The following is a 20,457-nucleotide window of genomic DNA, read 5'->3' as shown; positions in this document are numbered from 1 at the left end:
CTGTCACAAAACAAGGAAGTAGAAAATGTTTTCCCCTTCAAACCCCTAATTTGCATATGCAAATTAGGATTCGGACAAATCTTTTGTGAAAGATTCGGGGGGTTCGGCCGAATCCAAAATAGTGGATTCGGTGCATGCCTCATTTTCCTATACACAACACCAGGCTTGCAACAAAAAAATTTGGGTTTACATTAAATACAATCCCACATAAGTCTCAGCGTGGTTTATAAGCATAGAGTACATATGTAACCAAGAACTTCATATACTGTCCCATTACTCCAGATCCCCTTAAACAAGTGGGAGAGTCTAAGGCAAAAGGAAGGTACACAAACATATACCTACAAACGTCTTTAAAGAGGTGGTTCGCAACTAGTTGTTTTCAGATAGATCACCAGAAATAACTGTTTTTCCAATTACTTTCTATTTTCTATGTGTCACTGTTTTTCTAATATTGAAGTGTAAAGTGTCACCTTCTAAAGCAACTCTGGGAGGGGGGTCGCTGACCCTGTAAATTGTTCTAAATTGATACATTTAGTTGATACATTTCTTATCTCTGTCCCTGCTGAGCAGAATCTCTGGGTTTCATTACAGGCAGCTGTTAGAATTGATACAATAGTTGTTAATACTCCAGAGATGCTGCTGAGAAATGTATAAACTAATGGAACAAAATTGTAACAGTTCAGAGTCTGCACCTGAATTACTGAGCTGCCAGACTCAAACACCAGAGACACAAACATTCAACTTTCTTAGATTTTGGAAAAACAGCAAAAAAAATAAATGATGGAAAGTAATTGAAAAAAAGTCTTTATTTCTGGGGAACAAACTGAAAACAACTAAACTGAAAAAAGTGTTTGGAAGGTGAACATCCCCTTTAACTGCCATGAATTTCTCTTACAGGGCAAGAGGCAAAGAACTACATTGTAGGTATTAAGGCTAAGGCCACACTAGGCGATAGCGCGGCGATTTGACTCGCGGCGACTTTTCGCCGCGACTTTTAAGCCGCAATCGCTGTGGAAACTTTTGCGCTGGCGTCTATGGGGAATCGCGAAAAATCGCCAGCGTAAAAACACACGCGGCGATCTTTTTTCTATTGTCGCTCGAAATCGCCTAGCGAGGCAATTTCGAGCGACAGTAGAGAAAAGATCGCCGTGGCGATCTTTTTTCTATTGTCGCTCGAAATCGCCTAGCGAGGCAATTTCGAGCGACAGTAGAGAAAAGATCGCCGCGTGTGTTTTTACGCTGGCGATTTTTCGCGATTCCCCATAGACGTCAGCGCAAAAGTTTCCACAGCGATTGCGGCTTAAAAGTCGCGGCGAAAAGTCGCCGCGAGTCAAATTGCCGCGCTATCGCCTAGTGTGGCCTTAGCCTTAGAGCCTATTTTAGTCACAGCACAGATCCAGTATTAATAATAAATCTGTACAAGTGTGTTTATACAAACATCCCCCCTTAGCTGTGACAGAGCTACATTAACCAATCACGGGCTTCAGTTTGATAAAAAAACTGCATCACATTTATATTTAGGCACAATGAGAACAAAGGAAGTGTTTTTATAAACAGGTTTATTGACAATCAGAATTCTCAGTGTTTCTTGCTTGCTGCTGCAACCTGGAGGGGAGAAGAACATACAAAAGGTTAATTATGCACAGCAAAAGGAAGTTATAAATGCAAACGCATGCAATTACTACAACAGCGAGGCCAATTCCACTGCTGGAAGTTAGTCATTGGTTATGGAACCAAATAACTGCAATTGCCAATATCCACATAAAAAAACTCATAAAGTGGCAACATCCACAGTGTTTTAAAAGAACAGTTCAGTGTAAAAATAAAAACTGGGTAAATAGACAGGCTGTGCAAAATAAAAATGTTTCTAATATAGTTAGTTAGCCAAAAAATGTAATGTATAAAGGCTGGAGTGACTGGATGTGTAACATAATAGCCAGAACACTACTTCCTGCTTTTCAGCTCTCTTGGTTCCACTGATTGGTTACCAGACAGTAACCAATCAGTGAATTGAGGGGGGGCACATGGGTCATATCTGTTGCTTTTGAATCTGAGCTGAATGCTGAGGATCAATTACAAACTCACTGAACAGTTATGTCCCATGTGGCCCCCCTTCAAGTCGCTGACTAACTGAGACTTAGAGAGCTGAAAAGCAGGAAGTAGTGTTCTGGCTATTATGTTACACATCCAGTCACTCCAGCCTTTATAAATTACATTGTTGAAAAACGACTATATTCATAGGCGGATTTTCATTAAGGTTTGGGGAGGCTAAGCCTCCTCAAACCTATTTGCCTAAAAATTGTAAAGAAAAATTCAAACTCAACTTGAAAAAAGGCCACGCAGGCCTGAAACGTTCGTTTGAGATCCAAGCCAGAAATCCAATTAAGGCTTTTTAAGATTACACACAATTTGGATGGTGCTGTCATATCGTCTTGTATCGTTTATCCGGTTGGAGTGGACAACCTTGCATGTGCACCTGTCTGACAAGTTTGTGGTTTGGGTGAGTGCTGACCGATTGTTCCAAGAAAAAAATAAAAATCCTCTAAATGACCAATGTGTCTATTTGAGCTTGTGTGGGGGAGGGGCAAGGAGTACTGCTGACTAGTGTCTTTACCTGGTGACTCCAGTAATGTCATCATGAGCTTTTGCACTGAACATCACAGGAGATTTCAGATGGGAAAGTTTAAGAGCTGATCTGTGTGTGCCCCAGGATGAGCATTTGTGCTGGGGATCAGTGCCTAGAGACAAAGCATCTACTAATCCTCCACCTGCCTGTCTGGTATGTGGGGATTGTTTAATACTTACATTTCACAAAAAAATAATACCATCAATGGTAGTTCCATTGATCTATTCAGGTAGGTGTGAAATTAAAACAAAGTGTGAAGGTGTGATGCAGTCACATTCTCACTTTCACACCTGTTAGTTTCCACTAACACCTATATGAATAGTTCAATGGAACCATTCTGATTGGATATTTGTGACTACCGTTTCCTTAAGGGTTTGTTCACCTTCCAAACACTTATTTTCAGATTGTTCACCATAAACAAAGTCTTTTTTTTTTTTTCAATTCCTTTCCATCTTTTACTTTTTACTGTTTTCCCAAAATTGAATATCAAAGTTTAATGTTTGTGTCTCTGGGGTTTCAGTCTGGCAGCTCAATGATCCAGGAGCATCTGAACTGTTACAATTTGCTACAATTAGTTGATACAATTAGTTAAAACATTTCTTAGCAGTATACGAGGAATATTAGCAACTATTGTATCAATTCAATTAACTTTCCTCTGGATCAGCTAATAGATCAGTTAGGCTACTTTCACTTTCACACAAATGTTGTGTTGATGGCTGAATGTAAGTTTTTTCTCAACCTCATCTACTGTTAAATTGTGTGACTTTGAAACTGTAGTAAAGAGGCAGCTACTGTTTTTTGCAAGGGGACCAAAATATATCTACATTATACTTTATATGTATAAGATCTCCAATAAATGACAGCTAAATAGTGATAGGCGAATTTATTCGCCAGACATGGATTTGCAGTTGATTTCCACGTTTTGCCGCAACATAATTGTCAAGTGCATAAAAAAAAGTTTGCCGAAGCAAAACTGGACATCACTACAGTTAACATATCCCTTGTGTTTTAAGTGAAAGACCAATAAATATGCTTTAATGTTTCACAAATTTTTCTGATTTGCAAATTTTTTCACAGTTTCGTGAATTTTTTTGCAGTTTTCGCAAATTGTTTTTCCGTTTGGCATTTTTTTTGCTGAAACAGTACAGAACCACCCATCACTACAGTTAACATATACCTTGTGTTTTATTTGAAAGTAGACCAATAAACATGCTTTAATGTTAAACAAGCCAATCATTAGCCCTGATTTCCAATAATGTGGATGAACTGAATGTTTTCTATCATTTTGATAATAAAAGAGGGCTATGCATATTATTTTCAAAGTAGTCTGGGCTTTGTCCATGTCAAGTATGGTTGCCATCTGGCCGGTATTTTACCAGCCTGGCCGGTAAAAATGATGGCTGATCCCAATGTTATTAATAGGGAAAAAAAGATAAATAAAGAGGAAGGTCTGTATTTTTTTCCAAAAAGGTGGCAACCCTAATGTCAAGTGAAAAATGACTTTGTACTTAACCATGTGGGCCCATCCGTTAGTATTGCTTCAGTCAGCCCATGTATGGGACAGATTTCATATTGTGGTGCATTTTTAGACACAAATCCTCTCTGTGTTCAGACAGGTGAGTTACAACATTTGCCAGTGCTTATAATATGGGGCTGAATCAGCTGTTTCTCCTCCAGTGGAAAATCACAGGTGAAGAAACTGCTGATGTAACATTAGACTTAGCCTTCCCAAACAAAAAACACTCTCTGCCTATAACTATATTAAAAACATTTTTATTTTGCACAGCCTATTTACCCAGTTTTTATTTTTACACAGAACTGTTCCTTTAAGTCTGTAGAAAATCCACTGGTGTTTAAAGGACAAGGAAAGGCAAAAAAATAAAATCCAATTTCTTTAATGAAAAAAAAAACAACCCATCTCCAATATACTTTAATTAAAAAATGTGTACAGTTTTTATAAGAAACCTGACTGTTTGCAGTGAAATTCTCCCTTCATTTACTGCTGTGGATAGGAATTGTCAGATGGTCCCTAACTGCTGAGCAGGGAAACAATCATACTTATGAACAGCAGGGGGAGCCCCTGCCTTACTTACCAGCCATGCAGAACTCAAGCAGCTTTGTTTATGACAATCCCTAAGCAGCCCAGACCACACTGAGCATGTGCACAGTCTTGGTCTTGCAAAGATGTTTAAAATAGTTACAAGATGATCGCCCCTTGTGGCCAACGTTGAAAGCATAAATCATTTGTTTGATTAGGCTTGTGGTGCAGTAAGTTCATGTTTATATTTAGTATACAAAATACAGCATTTCTAGCCTTATTCTATTTAAGACTTTCCTTGTCCTTTAAGATTTAGTCAACATAATTCATTGGTGTTTAGATTTAGTCAAACACTGAACCAAACCCAGACCTTCGTTTGAATATGGAAATTCAACTCTGTATTTGCTCACAGCCTTCAATTGTCTGTTGATAACTCACACAAGCTTTTTACAAGATGTTCAAGTTATTTAAAAATGTCATCACATTTCAGAGAACTAAAAAGGCTCAACAGGAGACTGAGATTGGCAGGAAATTTAAAGCAAATTTGTAGTTGTCTTTTTTTTGAGAACACGGCACCTGGCAACAAACTCCCATCAGAAGTGACTGGTTCCATGGACTGTCATTACACAGCACCATAAGAAAACCACAGAACTTTCCCATGAATAAATAAATGTAACAGTCCTTCAAATAAACCTCTGCTTAAAATCCAATATAATGGGCAACCGTGACTCAACATGGTTTAAAAACAGAGCAAATGTGCTGCATAAGGCGGGAGGATTATATTGTTTGTATTGAATGAGGAGTTGCCCCTGTAACATGTCTGATAAAGCTGAAACTTCAATCTCAATACAGGTATGGGACTGGTTATCCAGAATGTTTGGGAACTGGGGGTTTCCAGATAAGGGATCTTTCAGTAATTTGGATCTTCATACCTTAAGTCTACGAGAAAATCATATAAACATTAAATAAACCCAATAGGCTGGTTTTGCTTCCAATAAGGATTAATTATATCTTAGTTGGGATCAAGTACAAGATACAGGTATGGGATCTGTTATCCAGAATGCTCAAGACCTGGGGTTTTCTGGATAACAGATCTTTCTGTAATTTAAGATTTTCATACCTTAAAGGGATACTGTCTTGGGAAAAATTTTTTTTCCAAAATGAATCAGTTAATAGTGCTGCTCCAGCAGAAATCTGCACTGAAATCCATTTCTCAAAAGAGCAAACAGATTTTTTTTTATATTCAATTTTGAAATCTGACATGGGGCTAGACATTGTCAATTTCCTAGCTGCCCCAAGTCATGTGACTTGTGCCTGCACTTTAGGAGAGAAATGCTTTCTGGTAGGCTGCTGTTTTTCCTTCTCAATGTAACTGAATGTGTCTCAGTGGGACATGGGTTTTTACTATTGAGTGTTGTTCTCAAATCTACCAGGCAGCTGTTATCTTGTGTTAGGGAGCTGCTATCTGGTTACCTTCCCATTGTTCTTTTGTTTGGCTGCTTGGGGGGGGACAAGGGAGGGGGTGATATCACTCCAACTTGCAGTACAGCAGTAAAGAGTGATTGTGGTTTATCAGAGCACAAGTCACATGACTTGGGGCAGCTGGGAAATTGACAAAATGTCTAGCCCCATGTCAGATTTCAAAATTGAATATAAAAAAATCTGTTTGCTCTTTTGAGAAATGGATTTCAGTTCAGAATTAACTGATTCATTTTGAAAAAAATGTTTTTCCCATGACAGTATCCCTTTAAGTCTACTAGAAAATCATGTAAACATTAAATAAAACCAATAGGCTAGTTTTGCTTCCATTAAGGATTAATTATTTCTTAGTTGGGATAAATACATTTGGATTACTTGGATATAATGGTGTCCAAGGGAGACTGCCTTTCCGTAATTCAGAGCCCTCTGGATAACAGGTTTTGGATAATGGATTCCATAACTGTACTGCTTTATAGGGATGCACTGAATTCACTATTTCGGATTTGGCTGAACCCCTGAACCTTAATTTGCATTTGCAAATTAGGGATGGGAAGGGGAAAACAGTTTTAACTTCCTTGTTTTGTGACAAAGTCACGCGATTTCCCTCCCCGCCCATAGTTTGGATTCTGATTCAGTTTGGCCAGAAAGATTCAACCGAATCCTGCTGAAAAAGGCCGAATCCTGAATTCGGTGCATTCCTACTGCTTTATTATTAGAGAAAATGGAAATCATTTTTGAAAATTTGGATATAATGGAGTCTATGGGAGACGGCCTTTCCGTAATTTGGAGCTTTTTGGATAACAGGTTTCGGATAATGCATCCCATAACTGTACTGCTTTATTATATGAGAAAATGGAAATCATTTTTTAAAAATTTGGCTAAAATGGAGTCTATGGCAGAGGGGCATTCTATAATTTGGAATTTTCTGGATAACAGGTTTCCAGATAATGGATCTGAAATATGTAACACTACAATGCATACACTTTTAGAGTAAGTACATTGGTCTGGTCTCAAACCTAGCTTATAACTGTATATATCTCCAAGATGCTTTAAGGAGTATTCTGTATGGAGTCCGTTTAGCTTCAGCTCGCTACTGTACTCTATATAGGCTACACACGTAGGACACTTGAAAAGGAATGCACTGAACTACCAGGAGAGACATACAGATGTGATACAGGTTATTAACTTTTTTTTGTTTAATTATGTGTATATTATTTTGGTTAACTCTATCGCTAACTATACCAATACCAATGGTCCCCAACCAGTAGCTCGCTCAGAGTGGCCTCAAAGCAGGTGCTTATTTTTAAATACCAGGCTTAGAGTAATGTTTTAGTTGCATAAAAACCAGGTGCCAAAAAAGCCTTCTATGGGTTTGCAGTCCATATAGAAGCTACCAAACGGCAAATCAAAGTCCTTATTTGACATCCCATGGACTTTTTCATGCCCGTGTTGCTCCCCAACTCTTTTTACATTTAAACTTGGACCACGAATAAAAACGGTTGGGGAACCCTGATCTAGACCATTATATACCAATATAATGATTGCATTGTTTAAATGTAATAAAAATTTATGATGCACCAAATCCAGGACTCGGCCAGGATTCTGCCTTTTTCAGCAGGATTCAATTTGCATATGCAGATTAGGGGTGGGGAGGGAAATCGCATGACTGTCACAAAACAAGGAAGTAAAAAATATATTTCCCTTCTCATCCCTAATTTGCATATGCAAATTAGGATTTGGATTCTGTTTGGTATTCGGCAGAATCTTTCGCAAAGGATTCAGCCGAATCCAAAATATCCCTAATAAAAATTGTCAGATAAAAAAAAAAAAAAGGAATGCAATGTGACAGTATTTAACACTGCTGTTTTGTAGTATTATAACCCTCAGTTCAGTTATACTGTGCACTATTTGCGCATGTGTGTGGACCTTATTGCTTCCAGCAGCATTTCAATGTGTAGCATGTAACTGCCCCAAGCCCAAGACTGACAGGGAAATTAGACCACAAGCCCCACTGGCAAAGGATCACATGTTAATGTCTGAATCACTAAAGAGATTTGATATGTCCGCTATATAAAATATGAACAAATATGTAAGAATACACAACAAGTCCATACCTGTCCAGCAATTCTGTCCAAGTCTCTCTGTCCCTGGGGAGTGAGTTTGCGACCACTGCAATATGAATAAGAAACTTATTACATTCTGTACCCAATACAGATTCACATTCATTATTATACTGATTCTAACAACTCTCTGCATATTTTATTAGTGCATCATTACGGGCAGATTTATCAAGGGTCGAATTGAAAATTTGAATTTTTTTGTTTTTAAAGGTCAAAACTGTCAAATTCAACTCATTTTTTTTTTTTTATAAAAAATTTGAATTTATCTTACACTGCCTCTTAAAGAACTTGAATTTTACTATGCCAGCTAAAACCTGCCGAATTGCTGTTTAAAGGAGAACTAAACCCTAAAAATGAATATGGGTAAAAATACCATATTTAATATAGAGAACTTATTGCACGAGGCTAAAGTTTCAGCTTGTCAATAGCAGCAATGATCCAGGACTTCAAACTTGTCACAGGGAGTCACCATCTTGGAAAGTGTCTGTGACACTCACATGCTCAGTGGGCTCTGATTGGCTGTTGAGAATCTAAGCTTAGGGCTCGTCGCTAATTATCCAGCAGAAAATGAGCTTCCCCTGTAATATAAGCTGATGCTACAGGTTTGCTGATTATTAAATTCTGATGCTAATTGCACTGGTTTCTGTGCTGCCATGTAGTAATTATCTGTTTTAATTACTAATCAGCCTTATATTGTGACATTTCTATTCTATGTGTACTGTATATTGTGAGTGGGTCCCTAAGCTCAGTAAGTGACAGCAGCACAGAGCATGTGCAGTGAATCAGCAGAAAAGATGATGGGGAGCTACTGGGGCATCTTTGGAGACACAGATCTTTAATGCTAAAGGGCTGTGGTTGCCTAGGGCGGGTACAGAAACCCAAAACATAATGTACAACATTTCTAGCTACTTCTTTAATTAAGCTTTAGTTCTCCTTTAAGTCAATGGGAGAGGTCCAGGGATCAATTTGGAGTGATTTGCAGCCTTCCTGACATTTGAGAAAAACTTGAATAAAATTGATCCAAGTTTGAAAAATTAGATTTTTTTAATAAGTTGCGATTTTTTTTAACTTAAATATATTCACAATTCAATTGGGAGGTTATTTAAGAAAATATATGAATGTCTTATTATTTGATCGAATGGTTCCGACCCGAAAATATGAATCGTATTCCATTTGTACGAATTGAATATTACTCCCGAAAAAAAAAACAAAATAAGACTTGAATTTCAAGAAGGCTATTAACATCCAAATGGCTCAACGGTCATTGACTTATACATTAACTCGGCAGGTTTTTGATGGCGAATATTAAAATTAGGACTGTCGAAGTGCGATTCTCACATTCAAATTTACATTCGAGTAGGGGGATTCAAATTTGAATGTGTGAATTTTGAAACTGGAAAATTAGAAATTACTATTTCGACCCTTGATAAATCTTCCCCTTATTATGATGTAGAGAGTGATATTTTGAGACAGTTTGCAATTGTTTTTCATTTATTATTATTATTTGCGGTTTTTGAGTTATTTAGCTTTTTATTCAACAGCTCTCCAGTTTGCAATTTCAGCAATCTGGCTGCTAAGGTCCACGTTATCATGGCAACCATGCATTGATTTAAATAAGAGACTGGAATATCAATAGCAGAGGCTCTGCATAGAAAGTTGAGTAATAAAAGTAATGTGAAAAAAATGTGTTGCCTTACAGAGCATTTGTTTCTTTAGATGGGGTCAGCGACCCCCATTTCAAAGCTGGAAAGAGTCAGAAGATGGTATATAATAAAACTATATATATATATATATATATATATATATATATATATATATATATATATATATATATATATAAAATTAAGACCAATTGAAAAGTTGCTTAGAATTAGCCTTTCTATAACTTAAAGGTGAAGAACCCCTTTAAAGGATACAATAGTTGCTGCACAGAGTGTGAAGAGGGAGATGTCCATAGATGTTATATTTCTTATCTCTACACTAAAAGAAAACAGACAACAGCCAACAGAAATTTTTGCATCACTTTGTTTTTCCTGCTCACCCACTGGGGTCTTTCTCCACCATTTTAAGGTTCTCCAGAGCCTGTAGCACCCTCCTGGCCACACTCTTTGAGCCTCGGCTGAAGTGACTGGGCATAACTCCATTCCGCTGTCTCCCTCCATAGATCTTTGTCATGGACCCAACACCAGCGCCACCACGGAGGTACAGATGACGGACAGTAGAAGCTGCAAACAATCATTTTGTTACTCGAGTGTAACTCTACATGTGCATCACTTATTCACAAGTTACAGTAACATTAAGAACACAAGTTCATGCTCATTTCTACTTTGGTCCAGCTTAAAACTACAATAAAGGTCACAGTTACAAAACTTTATAATTAAACAACAGTTCATTGTAAAAATAAAAACTGGGTAAATAGATAGGCTGTGCAAAATAAAAAATGTTTCTAATATAGTTAGTTAGCCAAACATGTAATGTATAAAGGCTGGAGTTACTGGATGTGTAACATAATAGCCAGAACACTACTTCCTGCTTTTCAGCTCTCTTGGTTTCCACTGATTGGTTACAAGTTAGTAACCAATCAGTGACTGAAGGGGGGCCCACATGGGACATAACTGTTCAGTGAGTTTGCAATTGATCCTCAGCATTCAGCTCAGATTCAAAAGCAACAGTTATGACCCATGTGCCCCCCCCCAGTCACTGATTTGTTACTGCCTGGTAACCAATCAGTGGAAACCAAGAAAGCTGAAAAGCAGCAAGTAATGTTCTGGCTATTACGTTAGACATCCAGTCACTCCAGCCTGTTACAACATACATTTTTGCCTAACTATATTAGAAACATTTTAATTTGCACAGCCTATTAACAGTTTTTATTTTTACACTGAACTGCTCATTTAAGCATATTTACACAAGGGGAATCCTTCACGTTTACTAGATTAAGACTGCAAGTAGAGGCCAGTATAGACAGAGGGGGATATTTTTCCCCAGAAAAAAAGATCAAAGAACCAGAGACAACTGCCCCTTTTAGAATATTGAAGCAGTGAAAGTGGTTCTAATAGAGAGATTTTGCCAAGAAGCAGACGGGTGCAGTTTAGCGGATGAAAAAGCCAAAGAGGCAATGTCAAACACATGCCATGGATCTAAAGCCCCCAGCAATGGCATACAGACGGGCCAGACAAGTAATAGGCCAAAAAATCTTTGCTACTGGTCTCTGTACATTTCCCAACAGGCTCATTGCCTCCTCTGTGAACCAGGCATAGCTTTTGCTTACCTTGGGCTTAATCCATGGGAAAACAACCAAAATAAAACAAGTCTGTCAGGGACACTGCAATTTAGAAACCAATTTAATTTGAGGTTGAAGTAATAAAAGTGCAAATAATTTAAATCAATTGTAAAGCCAAAACATTAAAAGTCTAAGGAGAACTGAGCACTAAAAATTAATAGGACAAAATACCATATATTATATACTGAACTTAATGCACCAGCCTAAAGTTTCAGCTTGTCAATAGCAGCAATGATCCAGGACTTCAGACTTGTCACAGGGGGTCACCATCTTGGAAAGTGTCTGTGACACTCACATGTTCAGTGGGCTCTGAGCAGCTGTTGAGAAGCTAAGCTTAGGGCTCGTCACTAATTATCCAGCAGAAAATGAGCTTCCCCTGTAATATAAGCTGATGCTACAGGTTTGCTGATTATTAAATTCTGATGCTAATTGCACTGGTTTCTGTGCTGCCACGTAGTAATTATCTGTATTAATTACTAATCAGCCTTATATTGTGACATTTCTATTCTATTAGTACTGTATATTGTGAGTGGGTCCCTAAGCTCAGTAAGTGACAGCAGCACAGAGCATGTGCAGTGAATCAGCAGAAAAGAAGATGGGGAGCTACTGGGGCATCTTTGGAGACACAGATCTTTACAGTTTAATGGGCTGGTACAGAAGCACAAAACAATGTACAACATCTAGCTACGTCTTTAGTTAAGCTTTAGTTCTCCTTTAAACAAAAGACCCTTCCTTGTGACAAGGTCTCTTACCGGCGCGGGTGTAGAACCAGTTTTCATCATATGGTGCCAGTTCTTTGTGTTTTGCCAACTTGACAGTATCGACCCATTCCGGAACCTTTAGCTTTCCAGACCTGCAAACCAATGTGTATATCTTTAATGCAAATGTTATAGACAATGATTAAATATTAAATGTGCGGGGAGATCCATTTAATGTATATTTCCTTTCTTCTCATGCATACTCAATTGTAATTCTGATAGACTGAATCAGCCTCTCCTGTATAAGCCGGACTGACGGTGTCAAACGAGTTCCGCAGTAGCTGAAGCGCAACAGATAAAGAAAACTAGTGCCTGTCCCGGCCCAATAGTCCAGCGCTTTGGTGAACTTACTTTTTTAGGAAGGCAGCCAGGGCCCTGACAAACTCTTGCTGGTTAACGTCTTTTACTGTGACACCAGGCATCTGTAAACAAGAGAAATTCTGTATGATTACAGAATCATGTATGCTGGATATCTAGCATACAATAAACGTTAATGTGTATAATATTGAATACAAGACCCCCTTACCATCTAGCCAATCATTTACAATTAAATCTTCATAATCTGGAGGGCCAAAGACACCATCAGACTGCTTTGATCTTCAGTGACCCCTCCCACTGACAAACTGATTAGCCAATAACCAGCCATCACGGTGCTCTTTGCTTTCCCCTTATGTTAATTCCCCAAATTCCTTTCCCTGTGGCCTTTTGTGCTCCCCCAGCAGCTTGTTTAAATTTAAATTCTAAATATAAATTTGTAGACAAGGTTTTCTCATTGGCTGATCCAATACAGTCATATAAAGGAGATTTCACAGAGCAGGTAATCCAAGATCTGTCAAGTTAACCTGCTCCCGGCATGGCTCTCCTATGTAACGGTTTAATAATGGAGTTATAGGAGTGTTCCATAACCCCAACAGTAGCCCAATCCTAGTGGCCAGAGTTATGGGTTGTTACTAACAACAGGCAGCCCACAGTCACTGCACAGTAAACTTTCCCATACAACGATGCCAAGGAGGGGGATAGGGATTCTGTGCTAATAGTGTGGCACATCGATTTGGGCTCTGGAAGCTCAGTAAATAAGGGGTATAGTTAAAAGCCTAGAATCTAAAGTAATTCAATCATGCAGAGTATCCACTTTCATACTTGTATGCTGTTTATTGCTGGGTGGGATGTACAGCATCTTTATGACCCTGATGATCATGGTCAATGTGTGCCGACTATATATATTGGAATGTTTGTTGCATATAAATCCTTGATAAAGAATGTTTAAAGGGCAAGTAAAGGCTTTTTTTCAAAGTCACATTATATTCAAAAGAGGTCGCTTCTGTGTACCTAATCACTAAGTAGGACTGCTTATTTCTCCCGTAGTGTCTTCTCTAAGTTAACTCGTTCTCCTCTTCGACGCAGCCTCCACTTTATTTTAGATGACGAAACTAAATGCGCCAACACCTTTCTTCCCTCTGGACACAAGTATGATTAAAAAGCTTTCGGAACTGAGAGACGGTGAGCGCAGCAGAGGAGAAATGTATAGGTAGCACTGGCAGGACACAGCAAAATCGCTGAAGGAGGCAGGAGAAATAAACCGTGTTCTTCCTTAGCTTCACGCGTTGCCATGGATACCACAGAAAACAGTTTTTATTGATGCGCACTTCAAGAGGGCAGAACTTTTCAGGGGTAAGCGTTCATTATTAGAACTAGAAGGCGTGTTTCCCAAAGATTCAAAATGTGCATGTGCCAGCTAGTACTGTACTGCGCATGACCAAAAGTCTTGGTCTTGCTGCAGTATAGATGGGGAGTTAAATGTTATATCTACCGCTCTCCTGCCTCTTCACTTTCCTGCACTGGTGGTGCTGGCTCTCCATCGACCCGGCAAGGTCCCTTAGCAACAGTAGAAGACTCACGGATCCGCACACACTCTATCTGCAGTCTGGGACGTGCCCCTCTTTTTATGGATTAAATAAATCCATAAAAAGAGGGGCACGTCCCCGACTGCAGATACAGAGTGTGTGCAGATCCGTGAGCCTTCTACTGTTGCAGTATAGATGCACCATGGGACTTTTTGTTAATGTAGGTTGCGGTTTTGCCTAGATTGCAGCAATTAAACTGCAAATGAGCCAATTACAGAGGCGGAAGAGCAAGCCTTTTAATCGAACTTAACTCTTTTAAAGCCTTTCCTTGTCCTTTTATTGCAGTATCACTTGCCTTTTTGTGCTTAGATTATAGAGCACAAGATCGTTCTGTGTGCATTTGTATAGTTAAAACCCAGTCATACACTTTGTAAGCAAGAAAAAGCAGTCAGATTGGGCGCAACCAACCGCTTCTCACAGATCTTTAATCTCCAAGTAAGAAATGATCAAGTAAGTGATGAGTGTATGTGGGAAGCTCATTTAGAGGAAGACAACCTGCAGCACACAATCAGATTGGGGGAGTCACCGGGGCTCATCTATAAACACTGCGCAAATTTGCCCATGGGCAGTAACCCATAGCAACCAATCAGCAATTAGCTTTGTTCAGTCAGCTGCAGGTTGAACACTGATATCAAGCATCTGATTGGTTGCTATGGGTTACTGCCCATAGGTAAATCTGCCCAGTGTTTATAGATGAGCCCCACTGTCACTAAGGAAAGGCTGCTCCCCTGTCTCAAGAAAGTGGTTAAATAAATCATGTCCCATAAAGGGATCAGTTAGTTTGTGTACAACTCCCAGCAGCATCCAGGGGAAATGCTGGGAGTTGCAGAGCAATAAGGCTGTATGTGCCTCACATAATTACTACAGTCACTCCCTACAGAAAGTACAGGCCCTTGTCCTTCCCTAGACCCTGACCTCCTTCCCTACAGGTTTCCCAGTAAGGAGCCGGCAGCATCACAGCGCTCTACACTCAGTGACAACGAGTCTCCCAGTACTGCTTCACATCCGGTGTGCGCCTTCAATAAGACACGTCCCAGCGCCCTATGGCTCATAAGAACGACCCCACTAATTCAGCGCCAACCTCAGAAACCCACAGTCCTTTCCGTAGCCAAGACGGCCATACCTTTGCGCTAGTTCGCAGTCAAGAGGAAAAGGAGAAAAAGGGTTTCCCGCACGGTGAAAAAGGGGCAGCGGGCTTGCGTCACTCCGCACGGACGACGAGCATACTGATTGGTCAAGGGACAGCTTCCGTTTCGGATTTACTTCCTCCTTGCGTTCCGAGCCTCGTTTTGATAGCGGTCTGTATGAATGCGATTTCGAACGTTCTTGACTTTAGGGCTCATTTATTGTTGTTTTTGTTTGTGGGATTATAACTTGACAATAACGTCTGACAGCCCTCCAAAGAAGGTTAATGAAAAATAACGTCTGCCATTCCTTCCTCACAGCTTGAACTGTTTAAAGGGAAACTGTCATTGGAAAAAATGTTTTATTAACAAAACACATTGGGCCTATGATTAAGGGAATGCTTCCCAAAACGCGTGAGGCAAAGATGTTAAACCTATAGTTGAAATAGGTATTTTTATATTTAATCTTTAATTCTGACATGGGGCTAGCTAGACATATTGACAGTGTCCCAGCTGCACCCATTCATATGACTTGATAAACTTAAGTCACTCTTTACTGCTGTACTGCAAGTTGGAGTGATATCACCCTAGGGATGCTATCTGCTCGGTTCTGACCCAAACAGTTCGCTTTTTCCAAGGCCTGTTTGGGTCTCAAGCAGGCCTGGACTGGGAGTCAAAATAGGCCCTGCCATTCCAAGTACACAGAGGCCCAAACAGCCCCCTACCAGCCCACTAGGGTTGCCACCTGTCCGGTTTTGACCCGGACAGCCTGGTATTTTGAGGGGCTGCCCAGGTCTATACTTCCTGGCCGGTTTTCCAAATAAGGAAAACCGGGCGGAATTCCCTTGATTGACACAGCGATCGGCCAATCGATGATCGTGCGTCATAGCCCCACCCACTGACATCATGGGTCCGCCCACTGACGTCACGGACCCCCCCCCCGCGCCCGGTCTCAGCCAGACATAAAGGTGGCAACCCTACAGCCCACTATATTGTAACTTTCTATGGAACCATACAGCAGTCCCTCTGGCATTTGCCTGAACCCACAGATTGCCAGTCCGGGCCTGGTCTCAAGTTTCTGTTCAGTTTTCAGCCTTGTGAAAACTGAACGATAATCTGGTCAATAAATGAATTATAATGTGAGGTTAATTTATTATTACAGAAACCAAAGAAAAGCAAATCAATCACAAATAAGAAATTGGTTTTCTAAATTAGCATTTCTGTATTTCAGAGCATTCTGGATAACTGATTTCTGTATAATAGATCCCATACCTGTAATTCAAGGATTGGGCGTACTCATCAGGCATAATTTAGATAAGAGATAGGTTTGCCACCAGTGTGGTTTCCAACTGGACGTCTAAACTTTCGGTCCAGTTTATGTCAATACTGCTCCACCCCCAACACTCAATAGTAAAATCTAGGTCCCACTGCGACGCATTCAGTTACATTGAGTAGGAGAAAAAACAGCCTGCCAGAAAGCAGTTCCATCCTAAAGTGCTGGCTCTTTTTGAAAGCACATGACAAGGCAAAATGACCTTTGATGCACCTACACACCAATATTACAACTAAAAAAATACACTTGTTGGTTCAGGAATTAAAATTGATATGGTAGAGTGAATTATTTGCAGTGTAAACAGTGTAATTTCGGAATACAAATTACACCATGAAAATCATGACAGAATCCCTTTAAGCAACTCCCTATTGCTACTTTTACAGATTGCCTTGTTCCCAAAGTATTTCAGTGCCATTGCTTACCCACATACTACAGTACACACACAATTAGCTACTCACAAAGCAATGCACCCGAAGTGCACCTGAAGAAACAAAGTGCAAGTTTAATGGGGCAGTGGTTGGGTTGTGTAGGGCTGGTGTGCAATTAGAAGCAAAATAGCAAGTGTTAAACTTCCTCTAACAGTTAAATCTTACAAACTGTCTAAAGAAAGTGCATTACTGTAATACTGAAAGCAATATATCACTTTGTGCACAGTCTCCTGTTAGTTCAGCAAGAAGGACTAGTAACTGATTTTTTACCGTATTCCAAGTCATTGAATGGAGAGAATGAGTTTGAGGGAAATTGTAACTTTCAGGTTTGCAATTCTTTATAGAGTTTACAGCGATCAAGATCATGCATTATTGGCAGAAATTAAAATTCAAGTGTGTTTGTTAGTGAGCTAATATAACGTAATATAAACATATATGTTGCTGTTTGTTCCAGCAGTGTATATGTATATGATAGTATATTTATTTCAGGGAATAATTTTCTTGGCCTTTCCACAAATGCTCACTAGATGGCAGATGGATGCCGTGCTCCACTAATCTGTGCAATGGGAAATAGATGCTGGAAAATTGTTGTGGCGGAATGATTTTCATACAATTGCATATTTTAAAGGAGAACTAAAGTTTAAAGGAAAACTATACCCCCAAAATGAATACTTGGGCAACAGATAGTTGATATCAAATTAAGAGACCTATTAAAGAATCTTATGAAACTGGTATATATATTTAAGTAAATATTGCCATTTTACATCTCTTGCCTTGAACCACCTTTTCGTGATGGTCTGTGTGCTGCCTCAGAGATCACCTGACCAGAAATACTACAGCTCTTACTGTAACAGGAAGAAGTGTGGAAGCAAAAGACACAACTCTGTCTGTTAATTGGCTCATGTGACCTAACATGTATGGTTTGTTTGTGTGCACCGTGAGTCATACGATCGCAGGGGGCAGCCCTTATTTTTTTAAATGGCAGTTTTCTATTTATGATTACCCAATGGAACATACTACTAAAAAAGGATATTATTATGAAAATGGTTTAGTTACATGAAGCAGGGTTTTACATATGAGCTGTTTTATGCAATATCTTTTATAGAGACCTACATTGTTTGAGGGGGTATAGTTTTCCTTTAACTAAACAAGTAGTCTAGAAATAGCATGAGTTTAATGAGTAGGGTTTGGCATGAACATACATTTTGCCTTTTGTTTTAATTACAAAATAATATGATTTCTTTTATATGTATAAAGAAGCAGGGTAAAAATTATACATTTAAGCATTTCTAACATGGTGGTTCTTGCAATGTAGATAATTTCATTACTAGGGCACATACATTCCCTGCCTAAAGGACTATTGCTTATTTCTAAGCCAAAACAGTTACACCAAGGGGAGGTGGGTTGTTTACACAGAGCTCAGTATCTCTTGTTAAACAAAGACAGCTTATTACAGGAAAGATAGTAAGTGTGAAACAAGAACAATGCTTCATTACTGCTTTATAATAAAAAAAACCCCCAGAAAATATGCATTTTTTTAAATGAAAAGTATTGGCAAAATGTATTTTCAGCAAAAGTTCTATTTATTTGCTTGTGTTAAGAAACTTAATTATAACTGTATGCTGCCTCTGGCAGCAGTTATGGTGGGATTCAATAAAAAAATGTTGAATTGTGAGTAGAAATGTTGTATTTTTGTATTACTTTAGTAATTATGTGCTCAAGGAATAGAAAGGCGGCACTCTGGTTAAATAAGAAAGGTGGTTTATTCCAACAGGTCACTGACTAACATCACCTGACGCGTTTCGGGAGTAACTCCCTTAAGCACTATGATTAAGGGAGTTACTCCCGAAACGCGTCAGGTGATGTTGGTCAGTGACCTGTTGGAATAAACCACCTTTCTTATTTAACCAGAGTGCCGCCTTTCTATTCCTTGAGCAAATTATCATTTCAGTGGGGACGCTAATGGCAGAGCACCCAGATCACAATTAAAGAAATGGAACACGCAGGGGGTGAGTTTGGAGCGGCCTAAATCTTTTTTGTTTAGTAATTATGCCTTGACAGGGGGTGGCATGGGAGGTGCCTCTGTGCCTCAGCCTGCCCTTCTGAATAAAGCTCACTGGTGGAGCACAGGTCTGGAGTGCAAAGACCTGCACTTATGGTGCAAAGTGTGGGGCAGGGTGCAATCATGCAAATGTACATGGTATTTTTTGCCTGTTTTCCTGCACTTTGCACCCTGAGGCCCTGCCATTTGTCCATTTAAAACACATGCACATATGGTATCTCAAAAAGCAGAATTCTCAGATAAGGATAAGGTTACCAGAGATCCTATATTCATCAACAAACATGTGGCACTTGGTACATTTAATTTAAATGCAATCAGTTTGTAAATGATACAGCTCAGCAATTTGCATTTCTTAGAAGTATCTCTAATTTTATATATGATCCAGTGACTTTAAAGGAGAAGGAAAGGTTAAAACTAAGTAAGCTTCATCAGAAAGGTCCATCTAAATATACCAGTAAACCCCCAAAGTAATGTTGCTCTGAGTCCCCTGTCAAAAGAAACACTGCATTTCTTTCCTTCTATTGTGTACACATGGGCTTCTGTATCAGACTTCCTGCCTTCAGCTTAAACCTCATTGCCCTGGGCAAGAGCATGCTCAGTTTGCTCCTCTCCCCCCACCCCTCCCTTCTCTACTGTAATCTGAGCCCAGAGCAGGGAGAGACTCAGGCAGGAAGTGATGTCACACCATGTTAATACTGCAGCTCCTATTCTAAACAAACAGAGAGTTTCTAGAGCTTTTTACTCAGGTATGGTAAAATATTCTACAGAATAAATATAGCATTCTAGCTTGCACTATTGCAGCTAATCTATTGGCAATAAAATACCTCCATAGCTTTCCTTCTCCTTTAAACAGAGGCAGGTGACAATACAGATGCAATCCATGCACCAGCATCCATACTTTGAATAATTCTGAACTGTATGATATTAATTACAACACAGTGGGGGGAAACTTTGGCTAGATTCATTGATGAGAGATTGGGGAGATTGATGAATATCTATCATCTATCTATCTATCTATCTATCTATCTATCTATCTATCTATCTATCTATCTATCATCTATCTATCTATCTATCTATCTATCTATCTATCTATCTATCATCATCATCATCATCTGTCTTCCTCTGTCTGTCTATCTGTTTATCCATCCATCCATCTATCTAGCACTCTATCTGTCTGTGTCTATAAAACACACAAGGAGTGAGAGCTTTACTCTTCCTGTTTGCGTTCTTTTTTTAGTTTTCATTTATTATTTTCATTTTACGGATTAAATTTTATTTAAACAGAGTATTTGCGGAGTATCT

General features: G+C 39.2%; 1 protein-coding gene across 1 annotated transcript; it reads right to left on the bottom strand.

Annotated features, from left to right (window-relative positions):
• Nucleotides 1-1,542: 1,542 nt before the first annotated feature.
• Nucleotides 1,543-15,443, bottom strand: rps19.L (ribosomal protein S19 L homeolog). Its single transcript, XM_018226440.2, has 6 exons — nt 15,332-15,443; nt 12,656-12,726; nt 12,299-12,399; nt 10,305-10,488; nt 8,258-8,312; nt 1,543-1,605 (listed from the first exon to the last, which is right to left on the bottom strand). Exons 2-6 carry the CDS (start codon nt 12,724-12,726, stop codon nt 1,579-1,581), a joined length of 438 nt encoding a protein of 145 aa, XP_018081929.1. The 5' UTR covers nt 15,332-15,443; the 3' UTR covers nt 1,543-1,578.
• Nucleotides 15,444-20,457: the final 5,014 nt, after the last annotated feature.

The sequence above is a fragment of the Xenopus laevis genome, chromosome 7L (genome assembly GCF_017654675.1).
Source record: "Xenopus laevis strain J_2021 chromosome 7L, Xenopus_laevis_v10.1, whole genome shotgun sequence".
In the NCBI taxonomy this organism is placed as follows: domain Eukaryota; kingdom Metazoa; phylum Chordata; class Amphibia; order Anura; family Pipidae; genus Xenopus; species Xenopus laevis.
Note: the sequence above shows the minus strand (reverse complement) of the source record. Positions and strands in the feature narration are given on the sequence as shown.

Coding starts and splice junctions, on each gene's coding strand:
- rps19.L (XM_018226440.2), bottom strand. CDS start 12,726: ATGCCTGGTGTCACAGTAAAAGACGTTAACCAGCAAGAGTTTGTCAGG. Junction 10,489..12,298: donor CTGGTTCTACACCCGCGCCG/GTAAGAGACCTT, acceptor GATTGTTTGCAG/CTTCTACTGTCCGTCATCTG. Junction 8,313..10,304: donor GTGGAGAAAGACCCCAGTGG/GTGAGCAGGAAA, acceptor TTCATATTGCAG/TGGTCGCAAACTCACTCCCC.